This window comes from Ursus americanus, chromosome 17 (genome assembly GCF_024610735.1).
Source record: "Ursus americanus isolate L20-20 chromosome 17, mUrsAme1.1.p, whole genome shotgun sequence".
NCBI lineage: Eukaryota > Metazoa > Chordata > Mammalia > Carnivora > Ursidae > Ursus > Ursus americanus.
The window spans coordinates 10,402,593-10,422,946 of record NC_142143.1 but is presented as its reverse complement, the minus strand read 5'-3'; the positions used below and the strand labels follow the sequence as shown (position 1 = coordinate 10,422,946).

Below are 20,354 nucleotides of genomic sequence, written 5' to 3'. Positions count from 1 at the left end.
ACTACCCTATAGGCTTCCCCTACCACATTGTAATAAATATCCGGTCTTGCCTCTCTCCTCCAGTTCTCCTCCAGCGCCATCACAGAGCAAAGCAAATGCAGTTCATTAAAAGATCGCAGAACGAATGCAGAGATAGCACAGGGTTTAGGCTCTGCCACTTGTGTGACCTCAGACAAACTATCCGGCTCATGGGTTTGTTGTGGGGAGTGAATGCATTCACGCATAAAAAGTGCTTAGAACAACTCCTGGAACACTGTAAGCCCTCAACAAACTTCGACTTGTCATCTTCGCCGCGGCTAACGTACGTCATTGCCCTTTTAAGGAACCCTCCCACTTTCTCATCTAAGCGGAAGTATCCCCTCAGGGTTCCGGAAGTGATCTCAGAGCCCCTCAGAAACATGGCCGTGGAGCGTTTTTCCGGAAGCGGTCACGGGCATCTTCGTGACGCACAACGAGTTACAGCGTCCCGTGGGGTTTCCATGGTGCAGCTCTCGGTCCCCAGTCCCTCCGCTTCCTCTCCCGCCTGAGCGCCGTGAACGGGAAGGCAGGCGCCGGGTCCAGCCCGCGACGCAGACACCACCTGGGGGGAGGAGTTGGGAGAGCAGGTGACGCTCTAGGCGAGCTCGTTCGCGTCTCTATGGTGCCGAGCGCTCCTGTGCGCCGCTCCCGCGCGTCGGGGCGGACGTTGCCCCTTTAATCGGCGGAGGGCGGTGCCGAGGAGGTCCCGCGAGAGCAGCGGGGGGCGGGGGGCGGTGCCGAGGCTGGGGGCCCTTGGCGGATGGAGCCCGCGATGGAGCCGGAGACTCTGGAGGCGCGAATCAGTGAGTGTCCGGGAGGGGCGCGGGCCGGACCGGAACCGGAACCGGGGGCACGAGGCGGGCCCCTTCCCGGCGGGGGCGGGGTACGCGGCGCCCCCTCCCCACGCTCCGCCCCCGGCCCATGAGAGGCGGCGCCCGGAGCCGGTCCTTCCGACCCTAGGGTGAAGGAAGATCGCACCAGCCGCGCGGACCCACGGTGGGAGCGGGCACCGCCCACCCATCCGATCCTTGGGCCGCGACCCTCGGGGAGGAGTGAGCTGTGCCCAGAACCCCCAGGACCGAGACAGTAGTCTCCAAGCCCCTGAGGCCCAGACTTTTCCACTGAGGAGCTAACCCCCCACCCCAAGTCATTCCCTTGGGCCCGGGAGGGGGCAAGCCAGCGGCCCTAGCGCTGTACCCCAGACCCCAGAGGGAGGGACCCTACTGTCCTTGGGCCCCAAATCCTCCACTCTCTGGCCCTGCATGGCATGATTCCTTCTTGTGCGTTCCTTGAGCCTGCAGCTCCTCTCAGATCTGCGCGTTCCTCACCCAGGAGGGGAGGACTCACCGGCCCATCAGATCCTCCGAGCTCTGGCCACCCAGTGAGAAACCCTCAAACCGTACAGGCTCGGGAGGGTCCCATCTGAGACTCCAGAAGTAATGTCAAGTTCTCTATCACTGCCCTCAGCCCAGCCCCTCAGATTCTGTACCTCCACCCGAGGTCCCTTTCCCAGCCCTTGCTGAGCTTTCTCCAAAGCCCCTGAACCCCTTTTTCTCTGTGTCCTCAGGCACTGGTTCCTATTACTCAGGCTTCTGAGCCCTCACACCCTCCACCTGACCTCCGTATCCCATATTGCTGATGGAGTCCTTGGCTCTCACAGCCCCGGCACTGGACTCTCCCTGGGCTAATGACAGCTGCCTCCCAAGTCTCTTCTCCCCTTGGCCCACGTCTGTGCCAGGGCATCAGGAAGCCCTCGGTCTACCTTCAGCTCAGCTCCTTGGCCCCAGGCACACCAGGGAGCTGTGCAGGGTGATTTGCGGTCGTGGCCAGCCCTTTTTGAGCCAGTCTTTAGCAGAATTGAACCCTGAGATTGGCCCCAGAACCACAGCATTTCCAGGCATGTTTGGAGTCGGTCTAGCCAGTGGAGGGGGAGGGCATGGAAAGGAAGCACTAGGTGGCCATTGAGACTGTTCCAGAAGGCCACAAGTGTCCAGGTCCCAGCAGCAGCTTGGGAGGATGGGCAGGGCCCTGGCTAACAGGTCTGACAAACTTCAGGACTTGAGCTGAAGATGATACAAAACCTCTCCGGTTTAGCAACAGTGGGGATTTTCTGAGAGTCCAGAGCCTGATCTGAGAAACAGGAGTCAGGACACCTGGGTTTGGCAGTAGGCTGGACTCTAATAGATTGAGGGTACAGTTGTTTTCTCTTTTTTTTCCCCTTTGTGCCCTACCGAAATTATAAGCTCTTCCCTTGGCAGTGGTTTGGAGGTAAAGAGTAGCTACTGGTAGGTAAATGATGATATTGTCACCACCGTGGAGTGACAGGGTAGAGTCGTGCTCTATTGTGAAAGACTTCCCTCTTGCCCTCCCTGGGTGTTCTCCCTTGCTTCCTGCCAGGGAAAGTGCACCCCCCAGGGTAGAGGTAAGAGGGCTGGGGGTTGGGGGCCCCCGGCCAGAGAGGTTGGTCAGCCCTCCTTGGACCCAGTGGCTCTCACTCTGAGCCCAATGCAGGGGAGAAAGCTGACGTCTCATGATGCCACTGCTTCTTCCTCACTGGCTTCTGACTCAGGAGCAGTTTCTAGAACTAGCTTCTCTGTCCTCACTCAGACTCATGTGTCCGATACTTGTAAGGGACTTCCCGTTTTAGGGTCCCCCAGCCAGATGTCATTGAGAGGGCAAGACCCAGCTCCATTCTATCTTTCTAACTCCAGACTGGTGTTCCCCAGCCTCTGGCCATGTTGGGGGACTAGAAGGCAGAATAGATTGGCCTCACTTTCCCTTGTTGGGTGGGAATGATGCCTATTCCTGGGTCTCTGGGCGGTCAGCAGGGGCTTTCTTTCCCTGACGGACTAGATGGCTCTGCAGGGCTCCTGGAACAGAGATTTGTACCAGGAGAGAAAATGCTTCATTCAGATCTCTGCTCAGCTGCACCTCTGAGAGCTCTCCCAGAGAGAGCAGCAGCCACCCAACCCCCCGCAGTCAAAACACCTTCTATACGTTCTCGTTGCTTTGACTTTCTTTAAGGTACTTCACAACAGCATACGGCATTCTGTTTGTTTATCTGAGTAGTCGGTGTTTCTTTTGCTGGGCTGTGAGCTCCAGGAGGGCAGAGATTTTGTCTTGTTCACTTCTATGGCCCCAGCACTCAGAATATTTTTTGACTAAATATGAATGGGATAAATGGCTGCCAGGCACTGGGATCCCAGAGCTCTGGGCCTCCCACCACAGCATAGAACCCAACGGGGCAGGCGCCACATGCTGGACCCCCAGCCTCCTTCTGTCCTCAGATCCTTCTGTGTCCCACCTGCTGGGCTGTGTTCCCTCCATAGCCCTGCTCAATGTCAGGCTTGGGCAGAACAGGCCAGAATAGGGTGAAGCTTAGAGACAGGCTTCTGGGGAGGTGGCGAAGATCCAGCTCTGGCTGTCGCCATGGCCCCACCTGCGTCAAGTGTTTTGTCATCTAAATCAGTCCGCATTTCACTCCAACTTCACAAATGGGAAAACAGAGGTTCAGGGAGGTTACGTGAGCTACTTGATTGTTTTTTAACCCACGTTGGGTGTCAGGGAGAGGACTGTCTGGCCTGGTGCATCACCCCCTCCTTAGATCTGTGCCCTTTCCTGGCCACTACCCATTCCTGGGTTCAGCCTCCCCCAGAACCTACGCCCACCTGCCTGCAGCAGAGCCCTCCTTCATTCGTTCATTGGCCATGGGGACATGGGCATGTGCCCAGGAGGCTGGGATGCGGTGCAACAGCAGCCTTGGGCCCGCTGATGAAGGTCACAGCTGATCGGCAGGGCCAGCCCGGGCAGGAGCCAGGGTTAGGGAAGACTTCGTGGAGGAGGTGATGTCTGAGCCGCAGTCCTCACCAAGGTCCTTCTTGCTCTGCCCTGTGCTCAGTGATCCCATCTCTCCTTACTCACGGCTCTCATGCCATCCCCAGCCCGGTGAACTCCTGCTTGAGTGTTGCCTCTTCCAGGCAGCCTCCCTGGCCCGAGGCCCAGCTGAGTCCCCTGCTCATGGCCCCTTCGCCTCCCTTTGTCACACTGTATCGAGAACCTAGCTTCCCTTGGCCCACTTCCCAGCCACAGGCTTCTTGAGAGCAGAACTGTGCCTTTTTTTTTTTTTTTTTTTTCCTTACCGCTGGATCTGAGTGAGTAAATTCCTTGAGAATTGTGAGGACACTTTCAGGAGCAGAATCAGAGGCGGTACAGGCAGGCAGACAGGCGTGCAGCTGCGGAGATGGGAACCCTAGGGAGCGGGGGATCGGCTCCTGAGCACCATCTCTAAAAGTAGGGCTATGGGGGAGAGGCTGCAAGGGGAACCAGTGTACAGGAGCCCATCTGCCCATTGATGGGGCTGAAAGATAGCACTCAGCTCTTGGAGCTGTTGGGGCAGGAAATCAAGGGGAGTCTTTCTGTATGCTCAGTCCTACCCCCAGCCCCTACTGACCAGCCCTGCTGCCAGACTAGGGGGTGGGAGAGGCAGGGACCCCTTTCACCAGGCCACGCTGGCCCTCTCTCCTCCTGCAGACAGAGCCACAAACCCCCTGAACAAGGAGCTGAATTGGGCCAGCATCAACGGCTTCTGCGAACAGCTCAACGAGGACTTTGAGGGGTAGGTGGCCTCCTCTTTTGCTCACGTACGCAATGGAATCTTGCCGTGCCCGCTCCAGACCCTGGCCTCAGGCAGCGACATGAGTGGGTTGAGACTCCATTTTCATTCTAAATGTGCTCACAAACTAATGATGGCACCGCGACCATAATCTGTGCCACCCTGTAACTGGGCTTCACTGAACCCATTTTACAGGTGAAGAAGCTGAGGCCCAGGGGACTCAGGGGTTCCCCACAAAGAAAATGGTAGTCCTGGGCTTGATTAAGCCCAGGCCCACCTGAGTCCCAGCCAGTGCTTTGTTGGGACATGCTCCCCAGCTGGGAGGAGGCCCGCAGGCCCTTTGCTCAAGGAAGAGTGAGCAGCACCTGCATTAGAATTAGTGCTTATCAAAAATGCACATTTGGGGCCTGGTGCAGACAGGGACTAGAATGGCAGGGAGCTTGGGCTGGCCTTGCTAGCAGGCTCCCCACGTGGTGCTCAAGTTTGGGGAGCACAGCCAGAGGGCTTCATCTCCACTGCACCTCCGCCAGTGCCAGCGCTCTGCTCTGGGAGGCGGTGCGTACGCTGTGATGTGCACGACCCAGAGTCCAGCTGCTGGGGTGCAAATCCTGTCCCTCTGGCAGCTGAGTCAGCCGGGCAAGCCTCCCGTTTCTTCTGTAAAGTGGGGGCGAGAATGCTGTCGACTCTGGAGGCCCCCCTGGAGGCTGGGCAGGAAAAGGCACGTAAGGTGCCTCGTCCATTCTAAGTGCTCGGTCCATGTTCAATGTCACGGTCACTGGTGATGGGTCTTTTATGATCTCGTAGACGTGATTGCCACCTCCATGTGAAGCTGCTTTGCTTTCTTCCAGAAACATGTCCTGGGCCCCCTCAAATGCCCAGGGAGCTCTGTCTGCCTGTCCTTCATGGTCCATTGTCATGGTTACTCCCAAACCGGGCCCTTGAAGGCTGTGGCCCCCTCTCCAGCTCACAGTTCTCAGCAAAGCCAGCTGAGGGGCTGAGTTCACACCTTTCGAAGGTCCCTGGCTCCGCGTCCTTACTTGGCCCTGCCCTTTCGGGCCACTGTCTCCGGCCCCATCGATCAGAAAAGGAGCTGGGCCTTTGCATCTGCCCCCCTGAAGTGACCACGGGCTGCGGTTCCAGCAGGGGGTGTGGCAGCCCTTCCCTGGGGGCCTCAGGCTCCAGCTGTTTCGGATCTGTGCCATTCCTCTCACCCAGGCCTCCACTTGCCACCCGGCTGTTGGCTCATAAGATCCAGTCACCGCAGGAGTGGGAGGCGATCCAAGCCCTGACGGTGAGAAGGGGAGAGAGGGTGCCGTCTGTCCCCCGACCATGTGGGTGGCACCTGGGGAGGCCAAGATTGAGGTTTTTTGGGGGGGTCCCATCAGGCTCTTCTTTAGAGGCCAAAGGAGTGGTGCCAGAATGGCCTAGATCAGGAGTCTGGGCCACCTGCTGGGGGCCCATAGCCTCCTGCCCCAGCCCCTGCACAGTTAGGCCTCTTGTGGGGAGGACGCCCCCTAGGATCGTCTGGCCCAGGGGGTCCCTGCTCCAGCTGTGTGCCGGGTACATACTGAATGAGGGCTCTACCCCAGGCTCGCTGAACCCAAGCTCCTTCAGTATCTGCTCCCAGGAATCTGCGTGTTTATAAAGCTCCGGGGAGCAGTGTGGAGCCAGCTCAGCCCATCAGAGGTCTCCGGACCCAGGAGGGTGCCGTCCTTCCCATGGGGGTTCAAGTACTGGCACCGAGCTCAGGGCAGAGCTTTCCAAGCTGTGTCAGCAGAAGAGTAGAGGGGAGCACTATGTGTGTCCCCCGGGCACGGGCCACTTAGCAGCCCACTACAGAGCAAGGCTGACCTCAGGTGGTAAACAGTTTTTCTTTTCATAGTTATGTGTTTGTTTTGATGGGATAGGGTTTTCTCAAATATATGCTAGTCCTGTGAGTTCACAGATGTATAGGGTAAGGCAAAGTAGATGGTCCCCATTGAAGTTTAAAAAACCATCAAAGAAAAATAATAAGAAAATCATTTGCAAGTGGTGCTCAAACGTGGCCAGGCGTGGAGGGGCTCCCTTGGCACTGCCAGTTAGGCACTGCCAGCCCTCGAGGGTGCCCAGCCCACCTCGGGGTGGTGGTCAGGCTCAGGGGCCTTTGACCCTCAGAATTCTCTTGTCCTCAGGAGTCATTCCCCCCACCCTCCGAATGCCCATTCCTGGGCTTCTGGGCCCTGGCCAAGGTGTGGGGGGAGGCTGTCTCCTCTGACCCCCTCTCCCTGGGGTCCCCCCCCACACACTAGGTGCTAGAAACATGCATGAAGAGCTGCGGCAAAAGGTTCCATGACGAGGTGGGCAAGTTCCGCTTTCTCAACGAGCTCATCAAGGTCGTGTCTCCCAAGGTGGGTGTTCCCAGCCCCAGCTCAGGCCAGCACTGTCACTGGGGGGTTGGGGAAGGAGGACCCCCTGTGGGAGGTGCCTCGCACTGGGGTTCCCGCTTTTACTGCTCAGCTCCCTGTTAGAAGTCTGATTGGCACAAACAGAGCCTTTCTCACAGTCCTTCACAGCCGAGTCCGGGGCAGCAGGAGGTCCGGGAGGGGGTCTTCCAGGCCACCCAGTGGCTGGCGGCTCTGGAGCTGCTCACGGATGGGGCAGCTCAGGCTTAGTGAGGGGTGACCACGGGGCGTGCACGCAGCACGGCCACCCTGGCTGTGCTCTCTCCCTGCGGACCTGGCTGCAGCGCCCCACCTGGGGCACTAGTGGAGGGTCTCCCTGTCCGCACCTCACAAGAGTGGCCTTCTTGAGGCTTTGGATGCTGAGGCCCCAACCCTGAGTGGTGGAGCCTGCTGATGGGCTAAGCCCAAGCCTTGGCCTGAGGGGTCCTTCCATAGGGCCTACACCTGTTCGAGGCCCGTTGGGTGAGAGCCCACCCCCTTTGCCCCTCCTTCGCTCACACCCCTCTGTTGACCAGCGCAGCTGAATGTCCCAGCCGGCCCCCCATTCTCTTCCCAGGAGGCGACTGGTGTGAGAGCCAGTTCCCTCAGCCTGGTTTTTTGCTAAGAGACTATGAGTGGGACCCGGGGCCGAGCAGGGCCATACCCGCTTCTTCCCTGGCCAGCCCCAAGCCAGGTGGCTCCTCCTTCCCGAGGTCACGGAGTTAAGCCATAGATGAGCTGGCCGTGAGCAGGTGCGGGGCTCCGTGCCTTGCCTTCCCTGTGTCAGCTCGTCATCCTCGCCGTGGTGCCACTGCTGTCATCCCTGCTTCACAGGTGGGGCAGCAGAGCTAGGAGGCGAGCTCAGTCTGCACCAGACCGCTCGGCGGGGCAGGGGGTGGGGGGTTGCCAGGGCCCTGCAGGCTGAGGTTTCCAAGGGAGTCCTGGGGAGGCAGCCAGCTTGGGGCAGGGGTTGGGGCTGCAGCGAGGGGAGCTGGAGGATGGCAACGGCCTGCTCTCCCCTCGGTCTCTGAAGTACCTGGGCTCGCGGACGTCGGAGAAGGTGAAGAACAAGATCTCGGAGCTGCTCTACAGCTGGACAGTCGGCCTGCCCGAGGAGGTGAAAATCGCAGAGGCCTACCAGATGCTGAAGAAGCAGGGTGAGGCGTCGGAGGGTGGGCTGTGAGCAGCGCCTCCTCCCTCCCCTCCCCCTTGCCCCCCCACCCCGAGCTGGGGCTTCTAGCAGCTTCGGGGGCAGCTTCTGACAGCGAGGTCGTGGGGCTGCCCTTTAACTTTTCAAGAACTTACAGTTAGTGGGGCCTTTTTATGGCTCTGTCTGAAGCTCTGTTGGATGGAGAGGTGAGTTTGGGTCAAACTTCCACTCAGAGAGTGGCCCCCACAGAGTGGCCTCAAAAGATGGGTGCCTAAACTCCGCCACGCAATTCAACATTGTAGTTCAGGAGCCAGCCCCTGGCCCACCAGAGTCCAGAGTCAGCATGCTGGAGAAAGACTCTTCGACCCTCCTTCCTACCCTCGCCTGCCCCACCTCTCCCATCCCACCCCCTGGCCCTAGGCCCTGTTGACATGTTCCCACCACCGTCTACTCCAGGGATTGTGAAGTCTGACCCCAAGCTTCCAGATGATGCTACCTTTCCTCTTCCTCCTCCACGACCCAAGAATGTGATCTTTGAAGACGAGGAGAAATCCAAGGTGAGGCTCCAGGGATGGGTAGGAGGGGTACATGAGGACCTTCAGGGCCCCCCTGGTCTGAATTCCAGGCCCTGGCTGCCCTGCCCTGAACCAGAGCCCCACGCGGGGCACGGTCACCGTGGTGGGTGATAGGGGAGTTTACCGAGCACTTCTGTGTGCAGAGCACCTTACCTCCTGAGCCCCTGTGCTTAGTAGACATGAGAGCATGTCTCGTGTCCCTGGGATTAGTTTGAGGGCATCTCATCAGTTGAGCAGGAGTTTGCTTATTTTTGTCTTTGATCTTTCTGATGATAATTTTATCAACTTCGTGTTAAAGAAGCAAGTACTCACGGGGGGGGGGAGAAATTAAACACTATAGAGGAGGTGAGATAAAAGTAAATGTCTAGGGCATCTGGGTGGCTCCGTTGGTTAAGCGTCTGCCTTCAGCTCAGCTCATGATCCCAGAGTCTTGGGATCGAGTTCTGCATCAGGCTCCCTGCTCAGCGGGGAGTCTGCTTCTCCTTCTACTCTTCCCCACCTGCTCGTGATCTCTCTCTCTCTCTCTCAAATAAATAAAATCTTTAAAAAAAAAAAAAAGTAAATACCTGCCTAGTGCCAGCCCCAGAGGGTAAGCACTATTGAGTTCCTGGTACATCTTTCCAGAAAGATTCTCTGACAACAGTAACATAACATTCTGTACCGTTTGTCGAGGACTTCTTTGGGGAGCATTTACGTGCCGTGTTTCAGTTGTCCCGTGGCCCCCCGTTAGGTGTCGGCAGATGCTCACCATTTCACGGAGAGCTTACTAAGTACCCCACGCCCCGCAGCGAGGAAACAGCCAGAATAGGAGCCCCGGCCCAGTGCTGGTGTCACATCATGCCCCTCTGTCCCTGCAGATGCTGGCCCGCTTGCTGAAGAGCTCCCACCCCGAGGACCTCCGAGCAGCCAACAAACTCATCAAGGAGATGGTGCAGGAGGTGACTGCCAAGCCCACGGCACGGGGAGGAGGCAGAGTGGGGATTTGAGCTGGGCCGCCCAGGGGGGTTGTGTGCGTGCGAATGAGGAGCCCTGCAGTGGCCAGGTCAAGGGCTGTCATGGCCAAGAAAGAGCTGACTGATCAGGGGACCCCAGTGGGGAAAGCCAGGACCTGTGTGGAGGGAAGAATTTCCCAGCAGCTGCGCTAACCTGCTCTAGTTGGGCTTCTGTGAGGCAGAGGACCTCTTCCACGAGAGGTCGTGGAAAAAATAAATGAGGCCTCTCCATGTTTAAGGTGCTTCTATACGTATATTTGTCACAAGAGAGAAGCGCACATGTTTAACTTCCCAGTAAGTATACAGATGCTGTGGGTGCACACTGAAAGTTTCTATCGACGAGGGCAGGCCAGCAAAGCTTGCGGTCTGGAGACCTGCGGGGCAGAAGTCCCAGGTTGTCTTCCAGGGGCAAGCCGTGTGCTCTGACAGTGCAGAGGAAGGCCGGGGTGCCCCTCTCAAGGAGGGTGACTGCGTCTGATGGCACGGCACAAGCCCACCTTCTGTCCCGCAAGAGAGGAACATGTGTAGTGAGCACGGTGGGCGTGGGATGGGAGGGTCGCTGTCCTAGTTTCTGGCTGTACTGGGTGACCACGAAGGCTCCCTTACCTTCTCAGGTACGGACCCCTCCTTTCAAGGGACAAACGCAAGGAGGGTGAGGGTCGCGAAGAACCGCAGGTGTAGGTCTGCAGCTCTGGTCTTCCAGAAGCACTTGGCCCAGATTCCTAAGCCATCCCAGAGGTTGTGTCTGAGGGCCCCGGAGGTTCTGACAGGCTCGTGCAGAGGCCTGGGGCCAGGGGGCATCAGCAGGAGGAGAGCAAGCGAGCACAGGGTTGGCAGAGGCCTTCTTGAATGCCCAGTCCTGGCCACGAGCCCCGGGTAGCAGGGTCGCAGCAAGCCAGCGGAAACTCCAGAGTGCTGTGGACAGTGCCTGGCTCAGAGCCGCTGTGACCTGGGCTCTCTGGGGCGGCTGCCTCCCCAGGACCAGAAGCGGATGGAGAAGATCTCAAAGCGGGTGAGTGCCATCGAGGAGGTGAACAACAACGTGAAGCTGCTGACGGAGATGGTGATGAACCACAGCCAGGGCGGGGCCTCCGCCCACAGCAGCGAGGACCTCATGAAGGTGCGCTGGCCTCCTCTGCCCAGCCCCCACCCCGTCCTGGCCCCTGCCGGCCTGACCGCCCCCCCCCCCACCCTGCTGCCCCCAGGAGCTGTACCAGCGCTGTGAGCGGATGCGGCCGACGCTCTTCCGACTGGCCAGTGACACGGAGGACAATGATGAGGCCTTAGGTGAGCCCCTGGCAGTCAGTCCTGTCCCTCCCTCCGCCTCCTGTCTCCTCTCCTAGGCTTTGCTAAGTATCTGCAGTTGGCAGGAGCTGCCACCAGGGGGCCCTCTTTTCCAGCACCGACCCTGGGCTCAATCACAGGGAGGCAGAAGCAGAGAGCAGGGGCTGATGCGATTAGGAGATCCCATGGGCCAAGACCCTACTCAGGTGCTTCGTGTCCTGCCCCTGAGCTGAACAAGCTGACATGGGGAGAAGGGACCGGCCCTGGTCCCCGAGCATAACAGTGGCAGAGCCCGGGAAGTCCAGGGATCCTCTCCAGACACTGCCTCCCTGGTAAGGGCTAGAAACTGAGGACAAATACCCCAGGCCTGAACAGTTCCAGAGCTGAGCCCTGTGACTCCTGCCAGGGCCATGTATCAGGTTCTCGTCCTTATTCTCTGCTCCCGTGTCAGCCAGAGTCTCTGGGGTCGCAGTCTGGGTGCCATCTCCGCCCCTACTCAGTGGAAGCTCACTGAGGGCCTCCCCTGTGCCAAGTACCTTGCCTTGCCCGGGGGACTTGCTGCCTGGACCCCTGTAAGCCCCGGCCCCTAGGGGATAACCTTGCTAAGAGCCTAGTTTGTGCCAGGCACTGTTCTAGTCCCTGGGGGCCTGGTGTGCTTGAAGTCAACCAAAGCCACGTCCTCAGCGGAGCGTGTAGCCCGAGGAGAGGAGACAGACAAGAAACCAAGGCGCAGTGAGCAGTGACAGTTTTTCAGGTGGTCGTCAGTGACAGGGAGACCAGCAAGCAGGGAGGAGACTAGGTGGTGGGGTGAGGGAAGGCCCCCTGAGGGGACTTAGGGTGAAGACCTGAAGGCAGGAAGCCAGGCAGATATGCGGGGGGCATCCGGACAGCAGAGCCGGTGTAGAGGCCTGGAGGCCAGAGCGTGCCGCCGTGGTCAGGGTGACGGGGACACTGCACGAGGGCAGGTGGCAGAGGGCCCAAGCGAGTAGAGCAGATGGGATGCCCCCGGCCCCACCCCCTCACGCCGGGTTGGGATGGACGCAGGGTGCTCCTCTCCCCGCAGAGGCCCCCACCTTCCTTCAACCTAGTCTCTCCCCTCCTGCCTGTCCAGCCGAGATCCTGCAGGCCAACGACAACCTCACCCAGGTGATCAACCTGTACAAGCAGCTGGTGAGGGGCGAGGAGGTGAACGGCGATGCCGCAGCCGGCTCCATTCCTGGTGAGCAGGTGGCAGGCGGGAGGGGCCCACGAGGCTGGAGCAGCACAGAGTCTGGGGTGCGGGCGCTGGTTCCAGAGCTGGGGGCTGTGACTGCTGGGGTGACCCTGCCCCCTTAAGATGGGGAAGGGCCCTAGGGAGAGAGCTGGGGGGAAGTCTGTGCCAGGGCTGCAGCTGTGGGGGGAGGAAGTCTGGACATGGGGCGGAGGGGGAGGGAGCCAGGGTTTGGCAAGGACAGGCAGAAGAAGGAAGGCCTTTCTTTCACTTGATAAATCTGGCACCTGTTGTGCGGGGCTGGATGGTACCCTCCAGGCTTAGTCTACTTATCGGAAGGTGGGGGGGGGTTGACATATGAACATTGCAGGCTCAGCTCCAGTCAGGATGAAGCGACAGCCATAGGGGCCCACGGAGGTTAGAATAGGCCCTGTTTGGGGAGGGAGGGGTGCAGGGGTGGGCACTACACAGAAGCCGCAGAGTTTAAGCGAGGCCTCAGAGGATGGGAGGCAGTTGGCTAAGTAGAGAGATGGAGGAAATAGGTTCTGGACAGAAAGAACACCGTGGGCTAGACAGAGAGCCTAGTGACAGATTTGGGGGCCAGGACAATGTGGCCAAGAAGGGGGAAGGAAGCAGGAGGGCTGTGAGAGGTGGGGGGATAGCTTGCTGCGCCCCCCCCCCAGGCACCTTGGCCTCCAGGAGCCTGACTGTCCTCCACCCAGGGTGTGCCTGACTTTCCTTTCCCCCCAGGGAGCACGTCGGCCCTGCTGGACCTCTCCGGCCTGGATCTCCCCCCTGCAGGCACCGCCTATCCAGCCATGCCCACCCGCCCTGCTGACCCGGCCAGCCCCGAGCAGCCTAGCACCTCAGTTTCCTTGCTTGACGATGAGCTCATGTCTCTGGGTGAGGAGGGGGCGGGGCCCGGAGGAGGGCAGGGCGGCTGCAGGTCAGGGATGAGTCCTTGGGAGGATGGGGTGGGTGCTAGGCCCCTTTCACAACGGAGGAGCCTGAGGCTCCGGGAGGTGGAAGAGTTCATACAAGCTCTTACAGTCAGTGGTCGAGGCTGGCCAGCCTCTAAACCCACCTCTGGTAAGCCCACCACCACACCTAGGCTTCAGTAGCCGGACTTCCCTGCAGCAGGTCGGAGCCGAGAATGGGGAGCAGCTGGGCAGCGGGCCGTGGACAGGGAGGGAGGCAGAGGGGAGAGCCGCGGCCCTGTAGCACCAGCAGCTCCAGGGAAGCTGGCACCAGAGCCCCAGGCACCCCAGGCACCGCCAGGGGCAGGGCTCTGGAGCCCACGGGGAAGCAGGTGCTCTCAGGGGACGCCCGGCCAGCCGGGCAGCTGTCAGGAGTCCAGCTTTCTGGGGCAGCAGCCCCATCTGAGGGCTCAGAAGTGGGAGGCCGTGGTGACGGCCTCTTCGTCACGGCCCTGAAGTTGTTAAAAAGAAAAGAGAGAGAGAGAGAGAGCTTGAGCTTTGTCAAAAGAATCTGGAAGGTTTTGTTGGGGAGCTGACTCGGAAGGCAGGAGTCAGACTGTGTTCTCTTGAGCCAAACCTGAGGTAAAAACCCAACCTGATGGACCGGAAGGAGCTCTCGTGTGCCGGGGTCCCGCACTGTCGGATCCCAGACCACCCTCCAGCCACTGCAGGAGCGGGTGCCACCAACGTCCCCGCTTTACAGATGTGGAAGCCAGGCTTAGGAAGGGGGGGTGACTTGCCCAAAGGGCGCACTCCGATCCTGAGGCCCTTCTCTGAGCCTCTCTGCTGCTCTGACTCCGCTTCTGAGCCAGGAAAGGGACAGAAGGACTTGGCAGGGGGCATGAGGGATGCGGGGACAGTGGACCAGGATGAGCTGCCCTCCGGGCCCAGCTCCCTGAGAGGGTCAGACCACAGGGTGTCCGTGGGTCTGCTTCTGCTTCCCACCCACCACCCCCTTTCCATTCCAAGCTAGGGGCACCTCAGGACAGGGAACCCTGACCCTGTTTTACCGCGAGGGAGAGGATGGTCCAGGAGCAGAGCGCCCCTGGGCTCACTGGCCCCAGCAGAGCCGGCCCCCGGCGAGCGGCTGGGGCAAAGCCACCGTCTCGTGAGAAGCAAGGTGTGCTTGGTACTTCCTGCCCCTGAGCTGCTGCACCAGAGCCCTGAGCCTACGGCTTCCGTTGGTTTCTACTCAAAGGCAAAGAAAATGTGGGAACAGGAACCAGAAGTGCCAGGGCAGCACCCGCCCTGCTGCGGGGAATAGAGGAAGCCTTGGGACCACAGAGGGGGCTTGTCCTAAACGGTTCTTCGTGGCAGGAAGGGGGAAGGGTGGGGACAGGGTAAGCAACACGGACTTCCCGTCATCGCCGAGGGTGTCCCGGCACTTTCAGGCACTCCTCTGGTTGGCTGATCTGTCACGGTCCCCTCACACGGACGCTGCTGTTGGCTCGATTCTACAGATTAGCACAGGGAGTCTGTCCCCAGTCCGAGGTCACGCAGCCGAGTGGCAGGGCTGTGTTCAAACTCCAGTAATGAGGCCATGCTCCACCCCAGACGCTGCCACTTGGTGGCTGTGTGGCCTGGGGCAGATTCCTTAACCCCTCTTGGCATCATTTCCTCAGCCCTGAAGGAGGGATGACAGCCCTGTACCCACCTCCCGTGGTTGTGTGAGGAGTCAGTGAGGCCGCGTCAGGGGAGCCTGACACGTCAGGGGGGTGTAGGAAACCATAGCAGTCACCCCCCATCGGGGTCCCCAGAGGAGGAGACCCGGCAGTGGGAGCTGTCTGAGCCTTGCCCTTGCCCGCCAGCGCCCCACGCTGCAGCTCACTTACTCAGAATTTGCTAGAAACAGGATAACTTGTCTTCTCTAGGTAAAGCCTACGGTGAACTTGGCCTCGAGGGCACTTCAGGGCGGCCAGAGGTCAAACTGGTTGGTGACCTACTGCCTTCTGCTCATCGGCAGGCCAACGAGCAGAGCCGTGCAGAGGGCCCCCGGCTCTCTCTGGCCCCAGCCAGCCCGCCCTGTGGCTACGGGCCAGGGCAGAGAGGGCCTTTAGAGTGTGCCCCAGCTCCCGCCTGCCAGTGTGCACGGGGTGGGGTGCAGCAGACACCGCAGCCCAGCCAGGGGCCACTCGGAGTCCGGGGCACTGCCTGCCTCCCTGACATGAGACCACGGATGGGGGGTGGTCTGGGTGCAGGATGCCACCCCCCATCCGTGGATCCTCACCGGGTGTCTTCCACTCCGTGCTCCCTCCCCACCACCCCTGGGCTGCCGGCCTGCTGTGAAGCCAAGAGTCCTAATGTCCAGTGGCTGAGGTGGCTTTGGAGTGGCAGTAGCGGAAGCCCAGTGGGCGTGGGGAATGGGCCTTCGGGCTCTTTGGTTTCTGCTTCTGCTCTGCTGCTGGCGCCCTCTAAAAGTGGGTTTTCCCCTTGGAGCTAAGCCTCTTGGGGGGATGCAGGGAGAGGGCAGGAGCTAGTGACCCCCAGGCCAGCACGCATTCCCCCCCCCCCAGCCCCCATGCTTCCACTCAGGATTCAAGCTCCTTCACCTCAGTCTTGGTTCCCCTCAGGCCTCAGCGACCCCACACCCCCTCCGGGCCCAAGCTTGGATGGTGCTGGATGGAACAGCTTCCAGGTAGGAGGGCCAGGAACCAGCCTGACCTGTCCCGGGGGTAGGGTAGCTGGGCCGGCAGCCTGCCGGGGGCAGTGAGGAGGGAGGACCACGCAACGGGGGCCCTGTGGCCGAGGCACCCGTCCCCGGCTGGGGGAGGGCAGGCATTCTCTCCTCACCTCCACGCGCTCTCCCTGCCTCTCAGCATTGGGTTGAGATGGGGTTCCCCATTCTTTTTCTCTTGGGGGTGACTTTAAGGTCCCTGGGATGTGATGGTTTCTAGAGTAGAACCCCAGACGGCTGGCCCATGAGAGGAGTGCGGGCCGGCAGGAATTTGTCCCCTTCATGCTGCTGCTTCCCCAGATGTCACCTGCAAGGAAGGGAAGGGTCCCCAGAGCAGCGCCAGGTGACTCTGCCCCTTGTCTAGCACAGCCCTACCCATCTGCATGCTTTCTATGTGCCCCACAGTCCTCTGATGGTGCAGAACCCCCAGCCCTGCCTCGGGTCCCCAACACGGACAGCCAGCCCTCCGCGCAGACGTCCCTGCCAGCAAGCAGCGGTCTGGACGACCTGGACCTCCTGGGGAAGACCCTCCTGCAGCAGTCACTGCCCCCGGAGTCCCAACAAGTGCGGTGGTGAGGGCACCCCCTGGCTTGACGTGGGGTGGGGTGGGAGTTAGCCCCCCTCCCCCACCCGGCCCCACGGGCAGCAGCTTCGGGGCTGTCCCAGGCCCAACAGGGAGGGAGCCGGTGCCCGCGCGCCCCTGTGAGCAGCGGCTGCTAGAGGATTGCCATGTGCCAGGCTCTGCTAGGCTGGAGGGAGGCAGCAGTGCCCAAGGCAGGTGCAGGGCCCGTCCCGTGGAGCACAGAGGTTATGAGTGCCCTACAGGGCAGGGGTGGCGGGCAGGGGAGCAAGTCTGCCTGTTCCAAGGTGAGGAGACCGAGGCCAGAGAGACAGGGAGGTGTCTGAGCTGGCCATTAGGGACAGCCAGGAAGCCCAGCCTTTCCTGTGCCCCTGATCTCTCGGCCCCCAAAGATTCACCCCCCCAATGCCACGTCCCCCAACAAGGGAGAAGCAGCAGCCGGCCCCCCGGCTCACACTTCGGGACCTGCAAAATAAAGGCAGCTGCAGCTCGCCTAGCTCCGGTGCCACCGGCCTCCTCCCCGCCGCGTCCCCCGAGCCGCCCGGGCCTCTGCAGCCACCCACGGTGACAGAGCTCTCACTGGCCAGCATGACTGTACCCCTGGAGTCCATCAAACCCAGTGAGTGGGCCGGGGGTGCAGGCGGGTACGGGCTGGGCCGGGATCCCCTCACTGTCCTTCCTGGTGGGAGCTCTGACCCAGGAGGGAGCTCTCTCTGGGCGAGGCCCTTGCTCTTCCCAGGACCCTGCTTTCTCATCTGTCCCAGAGCCAGAGCAGAGCGCTCCATAGAGTCCAGGCTTCCGCAGGCAAGAGGACTTCTTATGCTGGCCGCTGGGTGCGCCCTCCCCAGAAAGGCAGGGCCGGGACGTAGAGGTTCGGGGTCTCTCCGAGATCGTGAAACCAAACCAGGATCCAGCTGTAGCTCCAAGCCTGAGCTGCTCCTGCCCGGGAGCCACAGGGAGGCCACTCCCAGCCCAGGCCGTGCACAGACCGATGAAGCCGGGCTGGTCTTCTCGGCCTTGTCCATCTCGTGACTGCGCTGTGACCGAGGGCATCACCCCTCAGTGGCCCCAAGAAGTGGGTAGTGGTGCCCCTCTTTTAGCAGTAGGGAGGACCCTGAACAATAGAGTGACTGTACCAGGGTCGCAGGTGAGAAGTGACCCTGGCTCACCCCTCGGCTTTCACTCCAGCACTCCAGCAAGCAGCGCCAGGGGAACCCCAGCTCTGACCCCGTCTGGGGTGGGTGTCCCGCCTCCACCAACACAGTAGAAGTGTGCCTGCCCCATGTGGGTGCCAGTCTGCACCCTTGGCCGCCCTGCTGCCCAGGGTCAAGGCGATGACCTGAGTCTGTGGACTCATCCGCTCCTTCCCACCAGCGCGGCGAGTGCCTGATGGGAGCTGGGTTGGGGGAGCGGGTTGGACATGCTTGGGCTCGGGCCTGGCACCACCCGTCACCCTCTCCCCTTCCCCCTGCCAGGCAGCATCTTGCCAGTGACGGTGTATGACCAGCATGGCTTCCGGGTCCTCTTCCACTTTGCCCGAGACCCGCTGCCCGGGCGCTCCGATGTGCTGGTGGTGGTGGTTTCCATGCTGAGCACCGCCCCCCAGCCCATTCGCAACATCGTTTTCCAGTCAGCTGTCCCCAAGGTGACACGTGCATGCCTCGCTCCTTTTGAGGCAGGGTGGCTTGGGGCCGGAGGAGAGCCAGCTGGCGGGGGGTAGGGGGCAGGGTCCCTCTGGGGATTAGACGATAGAAGGGAACCAAAGGACAGAGCCCCAGGACCCTCACAGGAGGAGCTGGCAGGCGGACTGGGCCAGGTCCCTCAGAGGACAGGGCCAGGAAGCCAGGGCTAGCTGGGCCCCGTCCTGCCCTACTGTCCGCAGGTCATGAAAGTGAAGCTGCAGCCGCCCTCAGGCACGGAGCTGCCAGCGTTTAATCCCATCGTCCACCCCTCAGCCATCACCCAGGTCCTGCTGCTCGCCAACCCCCAGAAGGTGAGAGGCCCAGCCATGACAGTGCGCCGCTGTGGGGTGGGGGCGGCCTCTTCTGTCCCTCTGACTCTGCCTTCACCATCTCTGCCCCAGGAGAAAGTTCGCCTCCGCTACAAGCTTCTCTTCACCATGGGCGACCAGACCTACAATGAGATGGGGGATGTGGACCAGTTCCCCCCACCCGAGACCTGGGGGAGCCTCTAGAACAGGGAGGGGCTGGGGAGAGGAGGGGGCAACAGGACTGGGCACCGTCTAGCCTGGGTGGGAGGCTGTGGTGGCCTAGGACACCCTTTGTTCCCATGGTGACATCCCCTGGGCCTGGTGCTTCTCCCCTCACCCCTGTAGCCTCCTCCTTCCTTGCCCCCTCCCCTGCAGAGCTGAACCCAGCAGGAGGCTGGGCCTGGGTTTGCACTGCTGGGGACCCTCACCACAGGGGGGAGCCTGGAGCCAGGAACAGCTGCGTGGCCCTGGAAGGACTTGGGGTCATGGGGGAGAAGCGTGGCTGTTGGGCAGGGGCCAGGACCTCAGGCCCAGCCCCGACCCCAGCCTGGGGTGGGGTCATCCCCACCTGTCTCTTATGCCTTATGGGAAGGCCCAGCCATAACTCGGGGGGCCATGCTGGCGCAGGAACCAGCTCAGGCCTCCTCCATAGGAACCGGGTGACTGGGGGGGTGACGCCTGCACCCCCAGCTCTTTGCACTCTCTGGTGTGTGGTTTGACTCTGCTTTTCTTTCTCAGTGGCCCTGTGGTCACCATCTCAGGAGGCCCAGTTGGGGGAGCCCCACCTGTCCCCCACTCCTTGTGAGGGTTTCACTCCCCCCTCCTTCCCTCTTTGCCATCAGGCCTTCCGAGGGGCTCTGGGGGCTGTGACTGCTGGCCCAGAGGTCGTGGCAGACTCGGGTGCCCCAGCTGGGGGCTCCAGGGCCCCTGGCCAGGGGAGGTCGTGCATTGGAGTTTTCAGTGCATCTCCCTCAGTCATTGGCCTCTGCCGGGGCCTCGTGGGGTCGGGGTGTGAGTGAGAGCAGGAGTATTTATGGAAATAAAACGTCCTTTTTCCTGGACCAGCTGCCCTCCTGGCCCTTCTGAGGTGGAGGGAGACGGGGGTCCAGGAGCGGGAGGGCCCTGGGGCTGCCCCGCGGCCTCTCTAGCTGGGTCTTTGGAGATCCAGCCACGGTTCCCCTCCCCATCACCCCTGAGCCCTTCACCGGAAGAGGCCCTGCTTGGGGGCCTGTGGCGGTGCTGAGTCACCAGAGAGGGCCCAGGGCTGTGGCGGGCCCAGAGCCGTCCCAGCTGGAAGTGAGTGGCCGCTCGGGCCTGCCAGGAGCCCCAGCTGCCGCAGACGCTGAGTGGGCGGCCCCCCGGTTGCTCACAACTTCCTCCTGCTGCTCTCAGGCCTCCGAACCCAACTCCGGGCCTCCCCACAGGGCCCTGCCTTGCCTTCTCTTCTCACTTTCCGCCGAGGCTGCTCCCAGGAAGCAGGGTGCTAATTGCAGCTTGTTTCTCGAGAGGCCTGGGGATGCTGCCCTGGGCCCCCTGCCAGTCCCAGCTGCTGGCTCACTCACCCCCTGGTGTTCCCAGAGTTCTCTCTTCCCTGGGAGGCTCCTGTCCAGTCCCCGGGGAATGGCTTAGCCTCGCAGCTGAGAGAGCGAGCCAGCGCGGAGCCGAGCTAGGGGCAGTCCATCCAGGGAATGGCCGAGCGGTGTGGAGCCAGCCCTACACGCTGCTCGGCGGGAGAGATGCCCCTTGACATACGCCTGGGCAGGGCTGCCCGCCATTTCTCTTCCCTCGCAGATGATGGGGAGCCCTGTCAGTTTCACTCTGCCTAACCTAGTGCTTCCCAGGCTGAACCCCTCCCCTCAGATACTACTGGGA

The 20,354-nt window shown here is 61.1% G+C and overlaps 1 protein-coding gene across 2 annotated transcripts; it reads left to right on the top strand.

Moving 5' to 3' along the window:
* The first annotated feature begins 401 nt into the window (after positions 1-401).
* On the top strand, positions 402-19,543 carry GGA1 (golgi associated, gamma adaptin ear containing, ARF binding protein 1). 2 transcript variants are annotated; one of them, XM_045779789.2, is made up of 17 exons: positions 402-821; positions 4,549-4,633; positions 5,846-5,921; positions 6,919-7,017; positions 8,084-8,207; positions 8,657-8,757; positions 9,633-9,713; positions 10,747-10,887; positions 10,973-11,054; positions 12,163-12,270; positions 13,012-13,164; positions 15,809-15,873; positions 16,318-16,484; positions 16,918-17,111; positions 17,968-18,137; positions 18,375-18,485; positions 18,576-19,543. In XM_045779789.2, exons 1-17 carry the CDS (start codon positions 779-781, stop codon positions 18,684-18,686), a joined length of 1,911 nt encoding a protein of 636 aa, XP_045635745.1. In that variant the 5' UTR covers positions 402-778; the 3' UTR covers positions 18,687-19,543. The 2 variants fall into 2 exon arrangements, with proteins under 2 accessions (XP_045635745.1, XP_045635746.1); XM_045779790.2 differs by lacking the exon at positions 402-821 and adding an exon at positions 900-1,014.
* The last annotated feature ends 811 nt before the right edge of the window (positions 19,544-20,354 follow it).